A 23696-nucleotide genomic window follows, 5' to 3' on the forward strand; every position below is an offset into this window, starting at 1 on the left:
AATGTAAAGATAAACATTACATGAAACACTTTGGATATGACCATCAACAGGGTGTGTTCACTTTCCCCACATAATAGCAACTAGAGAAACATAGAGATAAATGCTAATTATATGAAACACTTTAGACATGACCATCAATAAGGTGTGTTCACAAAAGCAACAAGAGAAATGTAAAGATAAACGTTACATGAAACACTTTGGACATGACCATCAACAGAGTGTGTTCACTTATATGAACTCCACATAAGAGCAACTAGAGAATGTAAATATAAACAATATATGAAATACTTTTTACCATTAACAGGGTGTGTTCACTTACTCCAGATAAAAGCAACTAATGAAACGTAAAGCTAAACGATATATGAAACACTTTAGACATTCACCATCAACAAGGTGTGTTCACTTACCCCACATAAAAGCAACAAGAGCAATGTAAAATAAACTACATATGAAATAGCAAATTTAGAAATACAAGAAATCTGACTGTATTCTCATTCCAATGGTTCAGAGGAAACATGGTAATGAAAATAACTGAGTAATAATGATGAGTTCAGTACAAAAGCTATGGGATTTTATATATTGTTAAATTTTTGACAAGAAGGTGCACAAGATTCTAGATGCTTACACGAGGGGGAGACTTCTTTTTTGCCGAGGGAGCTTCTTCTACTTCTGTTGTCTCAATACCAGAATCCACATCCATCTGAGATAGAGACCTATATATGTACATCATAATCAAAGACAAAAGATGATACAATGAGAAAGAAGATGCTTTTTAAATCACAACGCCCTATGGAGACAGAGTTTGAATGAATTCTGCATCATTCATCATAGCAATAGGAAGGCAGAGCTATCATTGCTCCATAGTGCTGGGTGATGTATCGATAATGCAATATTGAAAAAATATTAAATATTCGATAATGGTTATAGAAATACTGTAGGCCTATGTTGATAATACATGTATGGCTAAAATATTGTCGATTGCGAAAAGCTAATAACTATTTGACCACATATGCTGATTTGCATTGCTTGAAATCAACTCAGAGCTTCGTATTAAAGTAGGTACCTACATGTATGCTTTTCATGGAAAAAGACTGAATTAAGGCATAACTTTCATGCTCCCCTTCCCTGCTCTCACAGAATTGCAGCTCATAATGAACGTACTACATGTATGTATGAATTCAGTAACTTTGAAATCAAATTACTGCTCTCTATGTTAAAATGGTTTAAAGGAACATGTTGATCCACATGCAGAAAAATTGTTGATGAACTACTGTTGATGTGTGGGTGCCCTTAACTTTTTTTACATTGACCCATAAACACTATGCACTGGATTATAGTATTAAGCAATAATTACTTAGAGTAAGAACTGAGGGCTACCGGGTATACATTTTCATGCATCCATTTTTTATAGACTTAAATTTCAATTATGTATGAATTGGTTGAACAGTGGGTTTATGTAAAAGAACCCCTCTTTTTAATTCCATTCATATACAGTATGTACAACTCATACTGGATTCTTCTGAACATTCCAACAAAATCCATCCCTTCTTATACATGTCCAAGATGCAGGAGAGTTTGTCTCTCAAGAACTGGACTTTATGGTCATCAAACATCTTACACAAGGTACAGTGTATATTCACAAACAATTATCTTCCCCAATCTTGCTGGCAAAAATCAGCCATACAATCGCTTTTCAATTTCTTTGGTTCATTTGTGGGAGTTCAATGATGACTGCACAGACATGATGTATACTCTAACAGAGTACTAACAGTAAGCTCAGTCACATCTTTTGGATTGTGAAGTCACAACATTTATTTCAATATTAATAAGCAATGCACTGTTGTAACATTAGGCATCGCCGCCACATTACCGGTAGTAACAGGGCCTCTGTTAGCGCACTGTTAGTGCTAATAACGTTTCTAACAACGTTTAAGTATGACTTAGAGTCGCACTTAAATGCTGAGTTGCATACGGTATGAAAGGCTTGACCGCATTGGTCAAAAAGTGCCATGAGGACACGCACTTCTGCGTATCTATCAATAAGATCGCGCGTTGCATATCATGTACGCATTGGCATTTAAGTGCGACTTAAGTCATGCTTAAATGTTTGTGAAACACCCCCCTGGACAGACATGAGCTTTCCAGCAATATCAAAGCCCTGTATAATCTGATAAAAAAGACCACACAATAGAGATAAAGAAAAGGGAGTAAATCTGGACTTGGCCCAGTATCTTTGAGAAAAGCTCTTCTTTCACAAGGACCCATACATGTAGCTCCTAACAATGAACATGACCTTCCCAGGTATTGTCCTATTGTGAGGTCTTATTGATTTTTCTCTCCCTTATTCAATTGACTTCCTGGGTAGGCTATCCCATGAGGGCGTATGTATGGATTACTCTTTTTTCATGTTTAAAGATTACACAATTAGGTCACCATTTAGTATGTTGTAACAGGAAGAGAATATGATGTAGATGTTCTACATGAGTATTAACCCAAGATCGCAAGGGCCATATTATGACCTTTTGGTCTTCATTGACCAATCATGCAGTTGCGACAAAAAACAACAACTTCATGAACAACATAAATATAATCTAAATAATTGCATGTACATGCAGTTAATTGTTCCAAAATTATTCAAATGCACTTATTATGCTTACTATTGCTTAAAAATCAATATCCAGCTTCAATTGTTCAAAGCATTTGAATAAACAAGTGGTGTTATGAAAATACTGAAATCCAAGTCAAGATACACTACCAGTCAAATTTCATTAAAGGGGAAGTTCACCCTGATGAAAACTGTAATATAAAATGCATAAATTTAATTTTTTAATGGTTTATGATGACTTATTTTTTATTTTCTTGTTGGGAGCAGGTGTGTAATCATTCGTGTAATGATATACGGAAAATACAATAAAAAACATTTTCTAGGAAAATGGCATTTCATTGATTTTATACCATTCGATATGATAAATGTAGGAAAGCTGCACGCATATGATGTCACAAATCAAATAATCAAAATTCTAATAACTTTTTATTCTTTTATGGATTTGCCTCAAACCTTCGCCAATATGTTTAATTATTTTTTATGCTATTCTATTTTTAGCAACGAACTTTTTGTCAGTGTGAACTTCCCCTTCTCAGTAAACTCAGTATATTGCACTATAAAAGCAGCAAAGAGAAGGGTCAACGAACCAAATCTATTGTTTTGTTGTGTACATGTAATAGTGCGTTAACAAACTGTAAATGGTGGAGTACATGTATGTGGAAGGCTTATAAAAGGAAAAATGAACCAGCAGCCTATCTAGCCCCACCTCTAGTTCTCAGCTATTCATATCTGGCCAAGTTTATTACCCATAATGCAACATTCTGAATCTATCTTGCGATATAGGCCCATTTGAATGGTAAAACACTAAATCACTGATCAATACATTCATATCGCAAGTTACATGTAGTTACTTATTTAGAAGCAAAAGAGGTATATTTTCTCTCAATTTTTTTTATTTAATCTACATACATGTAATAATAATACTCAATATTTATAACATGCTTTTCCCAAATGGCCCAAAGCGCTCACAATTTCAGTTAACATATTTATACAAACAAAAATCAGAATGACATATTAAATGAAGGCAATTGCCTAGAACAAGAGAGTTTTAAGGGACTTCTTAAAGGACTTGATTGTTGGGGATTGTCTTATTGTGAGAGGGAGTTTGTTCCATTCCATTGAGGATGCAACAGTGAATGTTCTATCTCCAGTCTGTTTTCTTTTAGTTGGATATGTTAATTTAAGTGGGTCTTCAGAGGATCTAGTTCTTCTACCTGGGACATAAATTTCTAAACGATCAGACAAGTATTTGTAATTAAAATTATAGGCTAATTTATCCACTGTATTACCAATAGTTATCTCAAAAGGTATACTTTAGACTAACAATGATACACAGTCAATGAGAGACAATACACAGTTGCCCCCCCCCCCCCCCCCTCTTTGATACGAAAAAAACCCTCGAAACTTGTAATGCAATGCATTGGAACACATTTTGGGGGGTAATTTACAATGTACAACAGTCCTCAGAAACACACATCCAAGGGTGTTTTGTGGAACTTATATTGAGGAAATTCACTTACCCTACATCACATGCCGATTGGAAATCCATGTCAACACTTTGTGGAGGATCAGGGTCTAGGCTCCCTATCCCACTGCTGTCTAAGCTAGGCATAGGTTCCTCTGAGATTGGTGATTGGCTGCTTGTATTACTCTGAGCGCCCTCTACGGAGCTTCCCCTTCCTAGATCACTACAGCTTGCTGAAGATTCTAAATCAGGCAAAAATTGTTTTTTTATTGTTTGGGGCTACATTTCACAACCATGTAACTGCCTAAATATGTGACATTGGTTAAGCTTAAAGGTAAAAGCCAGCTTTGGTAACGATATCAAAATGAGTTCGTACAGAATACGATGAAATGACCACCAAAGTGTCTGTTTGTATAAATAAAGAATATGTGCCAAAGGATTCTGGAAGAAATTGTGTAATTGCTGAGAAATTAGCAAATAAGCACAGGATTCGGATCAAGCGTCGGGCACGACATTCAAAGCAATAATAACACTGTCCCACGTGCGCTTATCTCTGTTGGTGATCTTCAGTGTGAATATTTTTCAGCGTAGATTTCAAGATTTCACAAAGTTCAGTTTATGTTACTGTACCAGATCTAGATCCTCGATGATATACTGACAATTATACCTGGTATTACAGACTTTCTCATGAAATCAGTGTTTACTACAACTACTGGCATTTCTCTTTAAGCTTAACATGCCCCACAGCCCACATATTTCCCCTGATCTAAATGATGAGGAAAGAGAAATGACAAAGTATCTGTGTAAAGTTTTTTATGTTCATGCATAAGAGATAATTTGAGCATTTAATAATACATGCGCTACCAATGTTTTTCATTACAAGAAGTTAACTCTATTTTTCCTAGGACGGGCAAGATAAACAAGGGCTGTGAGTGAGATTTGATTTATACAGAAATTACTGAACGATGAATTTAAGGAATAGAGAAGTGTAAGGTCTAATCTGAACAACTATAAGCAAGATCACATGAAAAATGCACTGAGTAAATGAGGCTATTTTATAATCCAATATTTCAAATTTCCAAGTGTAAAGATGGCATGACACCATACACAGTATTCAACCTTTCATGAAAAAGAATAGGGCTTTAGAGTCCACGATAACTCACCAGTAACATCGACAACCAGTGGAGGTCTTGGGGCTCTAATTGGGCTTGCTCCAAGTTGTGTTGGAGAAGTAGGTGTCGCTGGCTGGTCCACATTAGATTCCTGGCTTGGAGTCACCCTAGCTACCGGACCAGCAGGACTTCTATCTAGGTGAGCTAGACGCCTCCGACGAATCTGATAATCAATGTTTAGAACAAAAAAGATATTTCATGCACCTGGAAAACTTGCCTAAGATTGCCAAAAATCAATGACTGGATATATTTTGAACAATGACTTTCTAAATATTACATGTAGGGGTTGGAATACTACCAGGGCTGTCATGAAAAAAAATCCATAATTTATTGTTCGAAATAGACATGAAATGAAATACTCCGAAAATTTGCTTTGCCCAATTGATCGTGGGCCCGGCAGCCACCGTGCAGCGCCAGATCGACGAGGCTCTATACCCTTAATTGTTGAACGCCAAACAGGGTAGCAGCAACTCCCATCTTTTAACGTCTTTTGGTCTGACGCGGCCGGGGTTTGAACCCCCGACCTCCCGGTTGTGAGACGGACGCTCTACCAACTGAGCCAACACACCGGTCTGTGACTGATACTTTATAGAACAAATTATGTCGATGTGCAGCATAACCTAAACAAGGTGTTGCTTTTTTCACTAACATTTATACACAAGTAACAAGTTTAACAAATTTCATGTTGATCTGCATCTACAAATCTACAAAATTATTGGTATAAACGTTTGAGGAAAATCCATAAAATATTAAGATATTTAAGAATTTGACGTGACATAAAATGCAAAAATTTCAATCTCGTATTGGTTCGTGATGACTACCAATTTCCCTTTTTTCAGGAGACGAAGTGAAATAATTTGTCTGTCGATATACTGAAGGTACAATAAACTCCATTATCAATATTTTAAGAAAATGACATTTCACTGATATTTTTAATTCGCAATACAGTACATGGGAAGCTGCTCGCATATGATGTCCCAAGTCAAAAATTAAATCTTTAACTACTTTAAATCTATGATCGGTTTCCTCAAACCTACACTAATATTTATCATTTTTTCTGCTATTTTACAACAAAAATTTTCCCCTTTAAAGCTAAGCATTGATTAGGAAGTTTGTGTGACCATGAGTGGGATAATTAATATCCCTGATCTTTTGATTTAGGTTATAACATGCAAAGTTGCAAATGCGTTACTTCGCCATCTGAACTTTTTTCCCTGCTGCTCCACTCATCCGTTACTGCCTGACCTAAATGGTTCTAGAAATCATTTGCAAACTTGAAGGGTGTCTTGTGTCATCTGATATTGATAATAATCCTTCCTTAGCAACACCCTGAAATGTTTCAATCGTTGGTCAACTCGAGCTAGCTGCTAATATCCAGGAAAAGATATAAAAGAGTTTAGCACAGTCATAACCACTCATGGTTTCAAATCGTCTCGTGTGTGAAGGATTCATATGCACCCGGTGCACGCGAATCTTTCACACCATCTTTACTAAAATAACTATGACTTTACATCATAGCTATGAAATATGATTTTTCTATAATACTTACCGAACCATATGGACCGTTTGTTGAATTCTTTTGTTGTTTGTTTTAATAAAATAAGAGCATTTTTCGTGATCTTCACGTAGATGCCTCCTGGTCAGCGTTGATATCAACTTTTGCCTAAAGAGGGCGCGCGATATTATTCACCAAGCCGGTAGGCACTTAAGAACCAAGTTTGAAAGGATACTCGTAAAATTATGTCACTCTGGCCGATGAATATTCATTAGATCGTGGTCGTGCGTGTTCAATACACACCGAGTGCATGCATGCAGAGAGTTTGTATTGAACACGCACAACCGGATCTAATGAATATTCATCGCGAGAGTGACATAATTTTACGAGTGTCCTTTCAAACTTGGTTCTTAAGTGCCTACCGTACCTTTGTTTACGGTGTTGCAAGCTAGCTGCATTCTAGGCGATCAGCATTATTTTCTTGCTCGTTCAATCCACTTTCATCATCATCTTGTCAAAAGATGGCGTACTTTACCAATAAGTATATACATGAGATGCAACCTGTTGATTTTTGGTACAATTTCCTATTACGCGCTGACGACTTGAATTGAGAATGTTCGATACGAAAAATTGCTTTTCGATTGTTGTTTGCGTACTTTCCACCGCAGTATTAAGGACGGATCGAACGGAGTATCCTGGTTGAGACTTGGAGGTAAGCGATAAAAACAGTTTTATAAATAATTTCCACTTCATTTTGTTTTTTTAAACTAAATTTATTAAAAAGAAATCATTAGTGGAGAAATACTGAAACGTTTGGCGTTTCTAATTCCCTCACATTCGTGTGATGAATGAAAACGTCAAAGTCCACTATGAAACCACATGCGTTGTGCGAGGTTAGTATTACTAACCTCGCATGTTGTGTGAGTGAGTCATAACTTGACTTGCAAACTCGCTCTCTTTGTTCCAAATTTTAGCTGCTATTTGAGAGGTTTCGTGGCGTGGCTCATATTTTCATCTCGATTCCGATACAAAGATGTTATTTTAAGAATTTTTTGCAACGCCACAAATGAAGGTTGTAGACTGCTGATTATGGTATATGATTATGAACGAATTTGCACAAAACAAGATGTACACATATTACCTTTCATTTGCTTATTTATCGCTCACAAATTAATCAATCAATAAATTTAAATGCATGACCAAGCACGGGTGTTGGCTTTGACACAAAATGAAATTAAACCTTGTGAAGTTCTGAATTAGATTACATGTAGATCTAACGTTAGAAATACAAGTACTTCAGTCGCAGATCAAAACTGAAAATAAAAATCCATTTTTAATTTTAGGCAAACAGCCAAAATCGAAAAAGTCTGCAAAACTGTCCCCCTAAATTATAATCCTAAAAAAAGCCGATCAAATAAATACAAACCAATATAGAGGACTATCATGATTGTGGCCACTGCACTGGCCAGACATGGGGACACGTTAATTTTGTCGTGATCCTATTTTTTTTGTACGATGACATCGCACAAAAAAATGGGATCACGACAAACTTAACAATTAGATAACACAATATTGCACGAGTGGGGCTGCATAATGCAAGGGAATTGTCGACATGGCAAAGCAGAACAAAGAGGTAAACAAAGCTTTCGCCGTGAAATAACAAACAATCCATTAATAGGCCTTACCTCATCTGGTGTAAGTTCACTCATTTCTAGGTTGTTTGTCGGAAAATTTGTTCCTTAAAAGATGAAAATACTAGGTGCGGCTGGATCGTGTTTGTCAAATTACAGATGATAAATTCTTTCATTCATTTCGATCAATTCGCCATATTGCAACGTACATATATTCGAGTATCCGGCCGAGGCTTGCGAATTGCAGGCTGCGCTGGCATGGCATATGTACTAGTATTATGCCTGGGCGTGATATCCGATTAACAATACCGGATCTGGATATCGGAAGAATTGTGTGGTCGGGGGGGGGGGGGGGGGGGGCTTATAGTATAAAGTATAAGTTTTTGGTATAAGTTATACCAAAAAATGAAGAGAGAAACAAGACACTTGGCTTACTAACTTTAAAAGAATTAGGCTGGGAAGGAATATTCTTGGTGCAACTTTTGAAGACAAACTCTTTGTCTGCAGTGTGTGTACCACAGCTGATTCAGACTAGGTTAGCTATTTTAAAAGTAAATCTTAAAATTGAATAAAATCTTAAAAGTAAAAACATTATGCCAATATAACTTGGGTCAATTTATGTATCAATTAAATAATAATATGCTACCATCAATATTTGATTCTTCATTTAACAAAAACAAAACTAGAGAGTCAAAAGGGGCCTCAACTTTCGATCTTAGCAGAATCTTCTTCGGAGGCAAAAAGACCAAAAACAAAACTATTCATAAATACCCTACACTTTAAACCGAGGAATTTCATTTTCCTCTACCCCGGACAATTCTTGCCAAATCTATCTTCACTTTCGAAGGCCCTCGACGGGGACACTCTTAATAATACTATCAAAGATTCCCCAAGCCTAAATTCTTTTAAATTTAAGTTGAAAAAGTTTCTCCAAGGTCACTCGTTATAGTTTATTCAACTCTTCATCACTCATACATTATATTTGTCATATATCCTCTACGAACATACTCTATACACTACGAACTGTGATTTTTCGTTATGTTGATCCGGAGTGTAGGGGCAAGAATCTGGAGACCACTGATCTTGATTTTTTCCCTCAATTTCTATTTCTTTCTTTTTCTTTTAAACTATTCATTCAGATAGATTTAAGTTCAAATTTCTACCATGTTGTATTTGTGTTTTGTTTACATTGTTCATACGTATATGTTATAGGAGGCTGCATCCTACAAGCTTCGCTTTTTAGCAGCTTCCTCCGTTTCCGACCTGTTATCTTGATTATTATACATAAGAAGTTTCTTTGTTTTATTGATTATAATTATATCAAGATGAATGTAACAAAACTATTGTAAATGTAAACGATTGTTGGAAATGGAAAAATAAATGAAATGAAATATTTTACCTCACCCTATGTCCCACTTTACCCCAAGGGTGGTCCACTGTGTCCCGCGCAAGAGTTGTTCCAAATTCACATTTTTTTAAAACCAGTGATACCTAGTCCCTGGCTATGTAGCTATAGTATTTTCACTATTTACATGTATCAATAATGAAATGAAAATGTCATTCTGATCAGCTCGAGATGGAAATCCATCAGAGTGCCAATTTTGTCCCACTTCTCCCTCGGACTTCTCCCCGCTCTAGATCCCCTAGTTAATTCTTTATTTTCTAGATATAGGCCTAATAGGCCATGAAGATCGAAGTAAAAGAATTTTTTAGGAGGAAATAAAATTGAAGAAAAAAGAAAAACGCTTGACCGTAACACGTACAATATGTACATATCATGGATGCTTATAGGGCAGGCGAAATTCTAGGAGGGGACGAGTGGGGGCTGAGTCGACCCCCCTAAAAAATATGAATTTCATTTCATTTCGTTTATTTCCATTTTCAACAATTACATTTTGTTTTGTACATTTTGACATATAAATAACAAAACATATTTTAAGTATCCTTGTACAAAAATTAATTTCAAGATTCTTACATATCCGGTTGGAAATGGAGGAGGCTTAAGTGGAGCTTGTAGTGCATATAACAAACCCTTTTACGTTTTCGGATTAACGAAGATCGAGGTATAGGCAATTTCAGTGTTTCGGAATTACGAAGTGTAACCAAAATATCAAATTTTGTGATCTTGACATAATATTCAGAAAATGATATCATATTTCACTTTCTATGTTTTCTGATATTTTTCTTTCCACCTTTTTTTTGGGGGTCATGATCCTTTTTAATGGGGGGGGGGGCATCCCGAGCCTCCAGCCATCATTATGCCACTGTTCAAAGGCACCACAACCTTTGTAGCACACAATGAAAGGATTTGAAGAAGAAATAAAAACACGCTCTCTGTATCTTCGGGTTTTTTTTTAATGTTCTTGCCTAAAGAAGGAATATTTAAACCTAAAAGAGAATATATTAAAAAGGAACAACAACAGAAATATTCAAGCAAATAAGTAAATTTGGAAATGAATTTTGACCGCATAATTCGAAAATTGTGGCAAAGATAATGAAAAAGGTTTTGGGGAAGTCTGCTGATTAGCAAGAAGTCCGACCATCATGCCATTTTGGCGCAAGCCTCCTTTTTAACCCCAGACAAAAACATTCCGTGTTCGCTCAAGCATGAACGAAACTAATTCTTTTAAATAACAATTGAAGGATTAGACCCAAGAGCACCTATTTGACACCAAAATATAGAGATCATAATTTGAAACAAAGATTTTATAGACTTTTCAAATCTGTCCCGTTTTTTATACCCATTGTATAGCCCCATTTAAATTTTTGCTCATTACACCACAGCTGTAGAAAATTCATTTTTTCTTTGTTTTATAGTGTCGTTTTCGAAAGAAGAGGTGGTCTTTTTGCCTGTGCCCCATTGGCGGCGGAAGTAAAAAAAAAAATTAGGGGGGTCCACCTGAAATTCTGGGATGGACACAGGTAAAAAAAATTGACAGGCAAAAAAAAAGGTTATCAACCAAAATCTTAGGGGGGACCACAACAATTTTAGGGGGAGAGGGTCCACCTGAATTTGAGGAGACACAGGAAAAAAATGACAAGCAAAAAAAAAAGAGTATCAACCAAAATTTTAGGGGGACCACCAAATATTTGTTGACAAGCAAAAAAAAAAAAAAAATAAAAAAAGGTTATCCCCCCAAATAATAGGGAGATCGTCCCCCACCTCAAATTTAGGGGGGGACAGGTCCCCCGTCTCCCCCCCTCCCCGCTTCCGCCGCCTATGCTGTGCCCCCCCCCCCCACACACAAAATTTCAACTGCGCTCCGCCATCCCTGGATGTATAGGGTACTGGTATTGAGGAAGGGGGTTGTGTGGTCACCGCCCCCACCCTCTCTCTCTTTGTTTTTATACGCGAATGAGCCAAGTAAAAGAGCAAAAAATTGTACTGTCAAGAGCGACATTTATAAATCTCAGAGATTTTTGAACGTAAATGTATACGAGATTACAAAACATGCAGGGGATGGGGGATTTGTGACTGATGGCACCTCTTGAAAATATTACGAGAGAAAGTGAAGACTGGGAAGGATATTATCGAAGTGCTCATTATATAGGAGTACTGTATGAACTTAATTCCTCCTGAAAGGGTATACGTACTCGACAGTAAATAGGCTGCAAAAGAACATGACTCCGCGATCGCTGCCCCTGTATAACACAATGACACTAAACTATTTTGTCATGATTATAGAGAATATAGTAAAATTTAATTAGCAGATGCGTCGATCCTGGAGGTAGAAGGCGTACGCCCCCTGAAAATATTTGGGAGGGGGCAAACAAATCGATTTGCCCTGCATGTCAAAAAAATTACAACTTGAAAAATAAGCATTGCATATTACTTTGACTCTAAAATACTATTTTGCATAAAACTGAGTTGTCAATTTTTCGGCGCACTTTGTGCGCAAAATTCTGTATTATAATTTGGCGTGCAGAGTGTGCGCTGAAAATATTGGACATTGTTTTTCATTCCTGACTCAAAACAAAGTTATATGTTTTGAATAATTTTAGCCTCGGTCAGGGCTTATAGCGACCGGTCCATTTTCTTGAAAAAAATCCTAAACAATGACAAAAATTCAGAGTGCATTTGGACAAAAATAAGGAGTTAAAACTTCAATTTGACAGGATTATAATTATAATGTGGTTGAAGTAGATAGGGAGGTCAAGTTGAAAAAAAAGTTGATAAGGCAGTATACTGTATTGCAGGGGATCATTGACTTGTTAATGTTATTCTCTCAATTTAAGAGAGCGCATTTAAGATGTTATTGTGCGAAGTGAGCGTGTAGCGAAAATTTCCGAATTTAAATTTTAGAATTAAGATTTGATTTTAATGCACTTGAAGATATGAATAAAGTAGGGCATTATTCAAGACATATACGCATATATGGTCTTCATACTCGTTTATCTATTTTTTTCTCGGTGATCGATTTATTCACTTTTCCATCTCTTTCGTTTCCTGTTGATCAGCGAGGTCCGTCTTTGAGCTAGTGCTGGGGCTGGATTCTGGAGACCTTTTATCTTTCTCTTTCTTATTTCCTTTTCTATTTTGATTTCCCCTATTTCCTTTTAATTTGACTGGTTCATGCTCAAGTTGTTATACCCCGCTCAATCATCACTCGTGAAACTGAAGGCACGAATGATTATTCTTACAAGTTTCAGTAGGACCTATTAACATATATAAATGCGAATATTGTTTTTCTGTATCGAAGGGGCACTAGCTCGTTAACACGACGTACAACGCGTCCTTTTCAGGTAAAAGGGGCACACGGAACATGTTCGCGAGGGGCAGTTTTCTTTGGTAAAAAGGGGCACTGATACAAGAAAGGGCACCTATAAGAAGGCAAAAGGGCATTTGCTAACTGCATAAAAAGGGTCCTTCTTAGAAATAAAAGGGGAACAGAACACGTTCGTGAGGGGAACTTTTCTTGGGTAAAAAGGAGCACTGATTCGAGAAAAGGCTGCCTATCGTAGGCCATTTTCATTGTATTGAATAAACCAATGTCGAAAAATTATCAAGCTCAAAAAGTATAGAACAGGGGTCGAGGAAGCGGGGGCTGGGGGAGGGGGTAGGGGACTTCAGCCCCCTACTTTTTTTTCCAAAACCGTGTACAAAAACGTAAAAATGATTATGATTGTGATTTTCTGCATGGTCAGCCCCCCACACTTTGAAAACCGTTCCGCGGCACCTGAAGAATCGCGCCTGCTTTTGATTCTGAATGATCGAGTGGCAGATCTAGACTTGTTTCTTTCTTTCTTTCTTTTCGATTTTCTCCTCTTCCTTTAATAGGAATGTTATGAGGCTAAATTGTGTGGAGGGTGCACTGGGCGGTCATGGTCAAAGGAGGCGGGGGAGTTTGATGTTACTTAACCTTTGTGTTTCTTAAAGTTCCTAATAATTATTTCTTTCAGTTAAATGGAAGATGGAATAATGGGAAATTTCAAATTGATACCTACATGTTTATAAATTATTAAGTTCTTGTGCTTTGGGGTTTCGATTATGATGATATTTATCAGTTTATGAGTCAAGTATTTCATTGCTGTTTGTAGATATTCATGCCCAAGAATTAATAGAATGCTTTAAAAAATACAAAATGAAAAGATGGCATCCAGGTTAAGGCCTTACACAGATTTTATTATTTTTTATTATTAAAAAAAAATCAAATTGAAAGTTTTCGTGGACACTTTTGGTGAATTTTGTGACAAATTTTACAGTAAAATAGTAGGTTTTCATTTTTTTCTGGGAGGGGGGACTGCCCCCTCCCGCTGCATACAGCCAGGAGGGGGAGGGGACTTTCTTTGAAAAAAAATCTCACACTAGTAGGCATATGTCAAGAGCATGAACATAAAGTATATGAAGTAGGCCTACATGGCATGTTATCAAGATGTTTATAAACGTTTTGATATACCTTATACTAGTAATATAAGTGTCCTTGAAAAAATTGCGATATCGGATCAATTTGTTTTTGCATTTCTTATGTATTTCGTTGTTTTTTGGACCTTTTGTTTTTCATTTAAAAAAAAAAGATTTGTTGGGGACTCTTTTGAGATCATAAACGGCATAATTTAGACCAGCAAAACTAAAAATAATCATACAATTATGATTTTTTGGTTGAAAACAGAATTTGCATTGACTTTGAAGAACCTGCTCTTTTTCTAATCTTGATATGATGTTGTGATTGGTTGATCAGTTTCAGTGTTGATGTACATGTATCGGGATCTCATTTTTACTTTGACAGTCATTCTGCAAGGATCAATATTACTGACACTCTTCAGGTCAAAGAAACTAGATCCACCGTCTATTGCTAATAATAACGGACACTTTATATTCACAGACACATTTTAATCAGCTGTATAGTTCAGTCAAAATGCAGGGTTCTTCTCCGTTTTCTCTCCCTCTCCCTTCTCTTCTTCCTCTCGAAATAATTTTTCGAGCCATCCTGACAACCAACCGACCGACCGACCGACCAACCAGTTAACCACCCAACCAACCAGTTAATCACCCACCCAACCAACCAATCACTTCACTGCATTCGGTCTGTGAAATGACGGCTCATATCATCACCCAATCGATTATCGATATTTCATTAATCGATCGCGAATGAAGACTTATGGAAAATGGCATCCTTTTATAAATCCCAGGGCCAGAGCCTGATTTCAGGAGTCGACACAGTTGAGCTTGAAAGAGCCCTCCACAATTTGGGTAAGTTATAGAAAAAGTAACTGGGAATTGACAATTATTCTAACAGTTAGCCCTGTACCTGGTTGTCAGGCCGATGAACAAAGACAGCGATAATCGAGACATGATGGGGCTGGGTCCGGATATTTGGAACCATTCCTTCGCATTTGCAATCACAACCAGTCCAGTCCGCCCCCGTGCTGGGCCGGGCAATGACAAATGTCGAGACCAAGCCAACAGTGCAAGCCCAGGACAAGGGCAGGCCAGGCATTGCCCAAGACAAGGCCTAAAGTTTAGATGTTACTTTATTTTTAAGGCGTTAGAATAGAAGAAGGATTCTAGGAAGATTCTAGCAAGATTTTTCTTGGGCCAAACTTAGTCTTCATCAAACTTCTGTTGTCTGTGTTGAGACAGCTGGCAGTCATCTGTTTTTGAGGAGTTCTTTAACAACGTGGATTGTATTTGTGGGATGTGAAAATTTGTAAAATATGTAGGCTAGGCCTATTGCCTTATTGTAGAAAGTTTAAAAAAGATGTGGGTACTGTGGGTATTTATTTCATAGATGAAGACCACATCCATTGAAGAATATAGGCCTACTCAGTCTCAGAATAAATAAATGTGAAGCTTATTTCTACAATTTCGTGTTACTTTATTATACACTAGAATTCGAAAAGAAGCAACAGATCCAGGAGTTTGAGAAGGAAAAACAGCAGATTGCGAGTAAGTATTCAAGGGGTTCACTCATTGGCGGCAGAAGCCCAAAAATTTAGGGGGGGGGGGCCACCTTAAATTTGGGATGGACACAGGTAAAAAATTTTACAAGCCCTCCCCAAATAAAGGTTATTAACCTAAATTTTAGGAGTGGATCACCAAATTTTGGACTTGAAAAGCAAAAAAAAAAGGTTATCAACAAAATTTTAGGGGGGGGGGGACCACCTCACCTCAAATTTAGGGGGGGGGGGAAACGTTCCCCCTGCTTCCGCCGCCTATGGGTTCACTGCATACCTGTGAACAATTACAATCACTGGCGTAAATCCTAGAGGTAAATCTGGCCATTGTTTAGGGGGGATGATACATTATAATCATTCTCCACTTTAATAGTATGACACAGATTTATGCTGATGATTAATTTACAATAAAATTGCTGAACAGGCAGTGAAAAGTGGAGGTATTCATAAAATAAGAAAATGCTAGTTTTTTTGTTGTTGTATACTAGTGTTTCTTGGAATAGCTAAAACAATACAAATTTATAATATTTACATTGTTTTTAATTTCTTAATGGGGCAGCTGCTTGTATAGATCATTAGATGATGTCACAAATAAGAAATAAAATAAAATTCTATTTCTAATAACTTTTTTGATATTTGATGGATTCTCTTTAAACTTTCAACAATATTTCAAAATATTTTTTCTGCAGCAGTTCTGATTTGACTTTCAGCCCTAACATTGGTCCTCTAACACACTTGAGGTCACCCAATTAGGGGGGTGCAATGAAGTGTGCCATACAATGTGAGATGAGATCACTGTTACTCCCCATAAATGTGTTCAAGTTTGATTATTTTGCAATTGATTACTTCTATTCCCTGGGCCACAATACACAAATTTTGCAATTAATCAAAATATCACTATTGGCAATCAAGTTTGAATAAATAATATAGGATTTTTGTATAGCATTTTTGTATAGCATACGTATCCACCTTCCGAGGTATCCAGTATCCACTGTGCGCACCGATTCTGGTGCGCACAGCTTTTTGAGGAATTACTTTGCATGTATATGACCTTGAAGTTACCAACACATACTAGTTAGCATCGCTATTGATCATCCAGTTCTAGAGAAATCAACAATTGCTGAACAGGCAGTGAAAAGTGGAGGTATTCATAAAACAAGTGTTTCTTGGGAAAAGCTAAAAACAATACAAATTTATAATATTTACATTGATTTTAATTTCTAAATGGGGCAGCTGCTTGTATAGATCATTAGATGATGTCACAAATAAGAAATAAAATAAAATTCTAATAACTTTTTTGATATTTGATGGATTTTCTTCAAACTTTGAACAATATTTCAAAATATTTTTTCTGCAGCAGTTCTGGGGAGCGTTTCATGAAAGGACTTGTCAGATGTTTTATCCGACATGTCCTGTTTTATCCGACAGTTACCATAGTAACAGTGTCTCAGCCAATCAGAATAAAGGAAAGATGTCAGATCTGACAACTTGTCAGACAAAAATGTTGATGAAACACTCCCCAGTTTTGACTCTCAGCCCCAACATTGGTCCTCTAACACACTTGAGGTCACCCAATTAGGGGGGTGCAATGAAGTGTGCCATAGAATGTGAGATCACTGTTACTCCCCATAAATGTGTTCAAGTGTGATTATTTTGCAATTGATTACTTCTATTCCCTGGGCCACACAATTTTTTAGGAATTACTTTGCATGTGTATGACCTTTAAGTTACCAACAAACACTAGTTAGCATCGCTATTGATCATCCAGTTCTAGAGAAATCAACAAATGAAAAACAAGATGGAATTAAGAGAATGGAAGAAGATGTGTCCAGGATTGATGAGGAGATTAAGAGCAGCCACAGGCAGTTCAGACAGAACAAAGAGCTATTGAAGGAAAGGTACTCAAAGATTTTGGCATAATGAATTTTGGTGCATTTTGTAGAGATTGGTAATTTCTAGTGTATCTTGTCCAGATTACATAGTAATGGGGAACAATATCAATTTACACAAGATGAAATATTGGCAGTGTTATATTTGCCAAAGTAACAAGTATAAAACCAAAATTCAAACTCAGCATCTCTCAAGCATATTGAGATTTTCATGCACATGAAAATAGTTAAAACTAATATTTCAAGAAGGATATGAATTGGGAAAACAATTTGGCCACAAGATGTACTGTTTAAACTAAATAAAATAAAATTAGAGCATTATTAAATATAATGTGAAACATTGCACACACATAAAAGTAGAGAGAGAACAAAATGACTGACATTCCAAGAATGGTAATAATTTTAATGATACTCAAAACCTTGCCTTATTGTTTGTATTTGATCTTTATATCTTTTTGATCTTTTATTATGCAGTCAGAAGGCACATTCATCTGTTTTGAACTTTCATCTGGAGGCCAAGAAGAAAGAAATCCAGCAGCTAACAGAAAAATATGAAATTGAAAAGTAAGAAAGTGAAATCGAATCCAGATTTATCAAAGCAGCTGCATTCAGAGTAAATGAAGACGATGGGCATGTTTGCCCTCATCGACCCTAAATACAATGGGGTGAACATCTTTTGACACAAGCATTATTAAAAAAAAATCCTTTTCCTACATAAAGCAGAATAATGAGAAATGCATTTGCAGCATATTTGCTTGTTACACTGAATAAAAGAAGCCCTTGAAATGAGAGAAATTATAGCCCAAAATCAGATATCACCCCATTTTGGAATAAAAATATAGCCCATCAAAATACAAATTTATTTCCTACCCTCCTAACCTTGGATCAAGGCTATAACACTATTTCAAATGGCATCATCATTCAATTTCGAGTCGGTTTGGTTGTTGTGACTGTAGTTTGAGCAGAAGTTGTAAAGTAGCATTAGTTTTCATAATGTTACATGTCCATGTAACACTACCTATCCAATATCAATCTGTGTATTGATTTGCCAATGACATTGGTATTGGTAAGTTCTAGATAACATTAGTTTACAACTGATGTTACTAATCAATACCACAAAATTAGTTTGATGTTATTCAAGTTATGATTACTGAATGTTCTTATTTCCAATACATGTAGTTTTCAAATATTAACAAAAATCAGCAAGGGTGGATTTCACTGAGCATCTTGTGAGTGATATTCTCTTAGATATTGTGCAGTCAGCCAATCAGATGCAATGATTTCATTGGCTTTTAACTGATGTTAATGAATCTGACCAACAAGATGTCTCAAACTGACATCAGTGCCATAAATAGATGTCACAGAATGCTTTACAAAGAGAGATCCAGTGCTGTGTCTTTCATACAGGAAATGCATGCAAGTGTTATTTCATCACTAACTTGTTTGAGGGTCACATTCCTCAATAGACAAAACAATCGGAAATGCAGGACAGCTACACCTTTATACAGGATTTAAAGGTGCTGTGCACCTTCAATAGCAGCTTTCCTGTCTTCCCAATTCTCAGTGATGAAAAGACGCTTGCATGACTCCTGCATGAAAAACAGGGGACTGTCATTCAGTAGGTTGCCGAAATGTATCATTTATTGTACCATTACTTCCTCAAAGCGCTGACCTACAGAGCAAATTGGACCATTACGACACTGTATGGAAATCATATGAAGAGGTCTACATGCAGCAAGAGAATGCCAAGGAACTCATGAAGTGGCAGTTGGAAGTCCTGCAGTGCAAGGAAGCTGTCAAAGAGGGCAGGCTTCAGATTTCAAATCTTCAGCAGGGAGAAGATGAACTGCAGGAAGAGATCCTTGCCAGTAAGATCTAGTCATTCTCTATTCATAAATTAAACAATTCATAAATGATTGTTCTGTGTAAAAATACATTGAAAGTGAAAATGATGTTTAGGAAATACAAAAAATGTACATGGACTTACTTTGGAAAGCAAGCTAATGATTATCACATTGAATCAGTGCTTTGCATGTTATTCTTTTACTTTTAAAAGTACTCAAGTCATGAAGTATAACTCTTCTTTGTAGGAGGATGATAAAAAACTAAAGGCAGAAAAATGTTCTTGGTTAGAATTCATCAAAGTAATATGACATAAATATGGCATATGTCAAGATCTACTGCTGATGAATATAGGTGCAGTTGTCATTGCAATTTAAAAAAATGCAACCTTTCCAAATGGAATGTGCTATTAACAATATTAAAGTCAGTTAAAATAACTCATTCAAATACATCATTTCAATCTTTTGGAAACTAGCTCTTTGTTTAAAATTTTGAATTATTTTTTATGATAAAATGTTTCCACATCTACTGATGATAGTGTACAACTGGAAAAAGTTGAAATTTTGCTAAATGATTACTGAAAATATTTAATGCCTGTTCCATATTTGCAAAAAAAAGATTTTTCTCTGAATAAATTTTCAAAGCATTTCATGGAATGAAATAAATAAGAAATTAGTGTAGTTTCACATCTAAATTAGATCGATATAAGTAACATTTTGACTACCGAGAGATGTAATATTGCCATAAACTTTGAAAAGTCAATAAAATAAGCAAAATTTTGTTTGAGATTTTAATATAATTATTGTCTCCCAAAGAAATTCCACTGCATTTCATCTGATAAAAATTCAATGATTATTACTGTAGTTCTACATCTACTTTAGATTGTTATTATCCGTGTACTATTACTGGCAGATGAAATATTGCTATGAACTCTGCAATCGCATCAGTCAAAAATGTTTGCCTCACATTATTATTTTCCCTTATAGATTTTTCCACTACGTTTCATCAGATGAAACATAATACATAATAACTGTAGTCTTACATCTTCCTTAGATCACTGTTATTAATGTTTCAAATAGGTCTACTGACACACAAAATATTGTTATAAGCTCTGAAAAGTCAATAGTTGTATTTTTGCTTAAGATGTGGAAAATATTATTTCAGAATGAATTCTAAGTGCTTGTCATTTTATAGAATAAAATTTGCAGTAGTTCTACATCTACTTTAGATAAATGTGAACAATGCATTATAGTGTTATACTTATGGCAAAAAAATCAAAACAGAAAAGAAACAAAGGGTAGATTTTACTGAGCATCTTGTCAGTGATGTTGAAAATCCATAAATGAAAATCCATAATTTATTCTTCGAAATAGACATGAAATGAAATAATCCGAAAATTTGCTTTGCCCAATTGATCGTGGGCCCGGCAGCCACCGTGCAGTGCCAGATCGACGAAGCTCTATCCCTTTAATTGTTGAACACCAAACAGGGTAGCAGCAACTCCCATCTTTTAACGTCTTTTGGTCTGACGCAGCCGGGGTTTGAACCCCCGACCTCCCGGTTGTGAGACGGACGCTCTACCAACTGAGCCAACACACCGGTCAAGATGTGCTTTCAACCAATCAAATGCAAAAATTTGATTGGCTCACAACATTTGTCAATGAAAACCCCTAACAAGATGCTTCAGGGAAGCTGAATGCTTCATATTCCTGTAGCCATTGATTAAAAAAATAAAGGGTAGTTACAAAGTACAATATTTTGCCCACCATTTTTTCTTTGCCATGCATTTTGCAAATATCATGTAATATTCCTGATATGGGGCTTCTTTTAATTCTTACATTTTTCAAATATACAGGTAATTTTCTAATCAAAATTCAAATCAAGTTTAGACCTTTGACATTTGAAATTCATTTTAAGATGTACTAGGTTTTAAATCTATATGGGTTCAAAATTATTCGTAATATTTTCATATCTTCTCTGATTTTATTTTCATTAGAATAATGTTTCTTTTTTTTTTCAGATGAGTCACCATTCCAAAGCATTACAGATTTTGTCATCAAGTTGTATCCTTTGGAAACCATATCCATTATGAAATATCAAAAAACTCTTCAAGTATATTGATATCCAATTCCTTGTCCTGTTTGAACTTTTTGCTAATGAAAAGCTAAAATTTTTGGCACAACAATGAATGTACAAGGGGTAGGGGGTATATTTTATTGGAGGAGAGATTTTATTCATCTGCCTATTCTAAAGAAGCTATTGGTCTTTAAAGCCAGTAGTAATTCATGGGGGAATTATTGCAGCTTGCCTTGGCCCTTTAATAAAGTAATGATAAAAAGGATCTTTTAGAGGCAAAAAACGTTTTTTAAATACATTTTTTAGTATACATAAATCATTGCTTGGCTTCTAAACCTTGTACATGTATATCACACACACAAAAAACAGCTCAATTTTTAGAGTTAGAGAAAATAATAACAATCTCACTTTGCCCTGAAAGAGTTCCCAATGACAATTAGGAGACCGTTTTCAGAAAATATGAGGTTGCCACCATTACCATATTTCTTAAGTAATGTCTTTTCTGAGCTTCCCTCAAAATAAGAAAAAAAGTTTTGAGATACAAGATTTTATCAGGCCAGTGATAATATTTGATGTCTATGAATCAAAAGCAAACTGATTGTAGATGAGCTTATAGAGGTGAGGATATGTGAGTTGTGCTGTTTAAGCAATTACATTCAGTATAGTTCATCATTTATATTACGTACCTTAACCCAATCAAATTTGTAAAACTACCTCTAAGTGCTGAAATAAAGGTTTCAACCCAAGTGAAGCAATTTGAAACAGAGCAACTTCTCAATTCAATCTCAGCTGCTGAGAAGGATATCCAAACTTTACAGGAAACACAAGCAGAAATCGTTAAGGTGAGATACCTTGACAAAAGTCCAGACATTTAGCAGGATATTTTTTTGTTGCGGGAATTCTGTGTAGTGTTTTTCCTTGTTAAATTTGTATTTCTCTGTACAGGTGGATGAATGGAGTGTTTCAAAATAATAAAATCCTGGATGGGTTGAAGCCATAGAAAAGTCTTATAAGGTAACATAAGCAGCAAAGCATCCAGAATTATGACTGTTGAGCTCCAGCAAATGTGCTGTTTAAAATTATTTAAAAAATTTTTACAGTTGATTAACAACTCCTTATAACTACTTGATGCAATGTAATATAATTTCTGGGAGAGATTCTCATAATAGAAAAAAGTAGGTTCTCCATTTTAATATTTTTACCTTTAAGCATGGACCCTGCATACTCTTCTATTTGGATTTAAATGAAACTTGCCTGTACTTTGTATCTATGATATCTTTCATAACGTTAAGTTACAAATTAATCTATGATGAAATGGTTATGAAAAATGAAACAAACCTTATATGATTTTAATTGCATCAGCTGAAGTTGTATATGTACCAATTCTGTACCCGAAATTGCTAAAGCAATAAACAAATTTTATTTTTCTTTGAATGAGTTTTTTTTTCTCCCTGATCTTGTGAAATATCAACAAATAACATTTTTAACACATTTGGCATTCAAAACTGGTTAGTCTTAGAAGTTGCAAATAATGTAAATATAAAAAAAAAAATGAAAAAAAAATTGCAGATGCAATTTGCAGAGTACTTGAAGAGTTCTTGAATTAAAATGATTCACCTCCATTGAAATATCAACAAAGTGTTTGTTGCGTATGTGGCATTCCATACTCCAGTATTTTACTTTATGAACAGATTTATGAAATAACCACGGCCTGTATATGCAATCTCTTGTTATTAGAACATTGAGGAAAAGAGGAAGGAGGAAGAACTGGAGAAACAGAGAATTGAGAAAAAAAAGGAGCAGAAAGAGAAAGCTTTACAGGAGGAATATGCTAGGTAGGTTTGATTTGTTGAAATGCAATAATTATTGCCAAAATCAGATATTCAAGACTGAAAAACATTCATATATTTATATACTATTACAAACAATTACAGACCAAGGGAGAGAGAGGGAGAGGGATCGGAGAGAGAAACAGAACTATAGATAGGGCTTATATGATTATGCACAATACATGAAGGTTGACAGTTGTAGTGTGGACTTGGAAAAGAATTGAAAATTGTTAACCTCAAAAAAAAAAGTTCACCTCAATGGTAAATGAATATATCCAGTGTGCTTCACTCCTCCCA

At 35.7% G+C, this 23696-nt stretch overlaps 2 protein-coding genes across 2 annotated transcripts in view; one reads left to right on the plus strand and one right to left on the minus strand.

The window, feature by feature from the left end:
• LOC121428113 (ubiquitin conjugation factor E4 B-like) overlaps positions 1-8620 on the minus strand; it is a 35951-nt gene extending 27331 nt beyond the window's left edge. The window contains exons 1-4 of the mRNA XM_041624705.1: positions 8423-8620; positions 5234-5405; positions 4126-4312; positions 626-713 (exon numbers count right to left, since the gene is read on the minus strand). Of these exons, the coding sequence (XP_041480639.1) occupies positions 626-713; positions 4126-4312; positions 5234-5405; positions 8423-8446 (471 nt within the window). The 5' untranslated portion in view covers positions 8447-8620. The remainder of the gene's footprint in view (positions 1-625; positions 714-4125; positions 4313-5233; positions 5406-8422) is intronic.
• Positions 8621-14558: 5938 nt separating this feature from the next.
• On the plus strand, positions 14559-23409 carry LOC121428148 (golgin subfamily A member 6-like protein 7). The gene is made up of 8 exons (XM_041624739.1): positions 14559-15059; positions 15699-15755; positions 17532-17661; positions 18127-18216; positions 19318-19520; positions 21515-21557; positions 22292-22412; positions 23308-23409. Exons 1-8 carry the CDS (start codon positions 14975-14977, stop codon positions 23407-23409), a joined length of 831 nt encoding a protein of 276 aa, XP_041480673.1. The 5' UTR covers positions 14559-14974.
• Positions 23410-23696: the final 287 nt, after the last annotated feature.

Source organism: Lytechinus variegatus, chromosome 14, assembly GCF_018143015.1.
Source record: "Lytechinus variegatus isolate NC3 chromosome 14, Lvar_3.0, whole genome shotgun sequence".
In the NCBI taxonomy this organism is placed as follows: Eukaryota; Metazoa; Echinodermata; class Echinoidea; order Temnopleuroida; family Toxopneustidae; genus Lytechinus; species Lytechinus variegatus.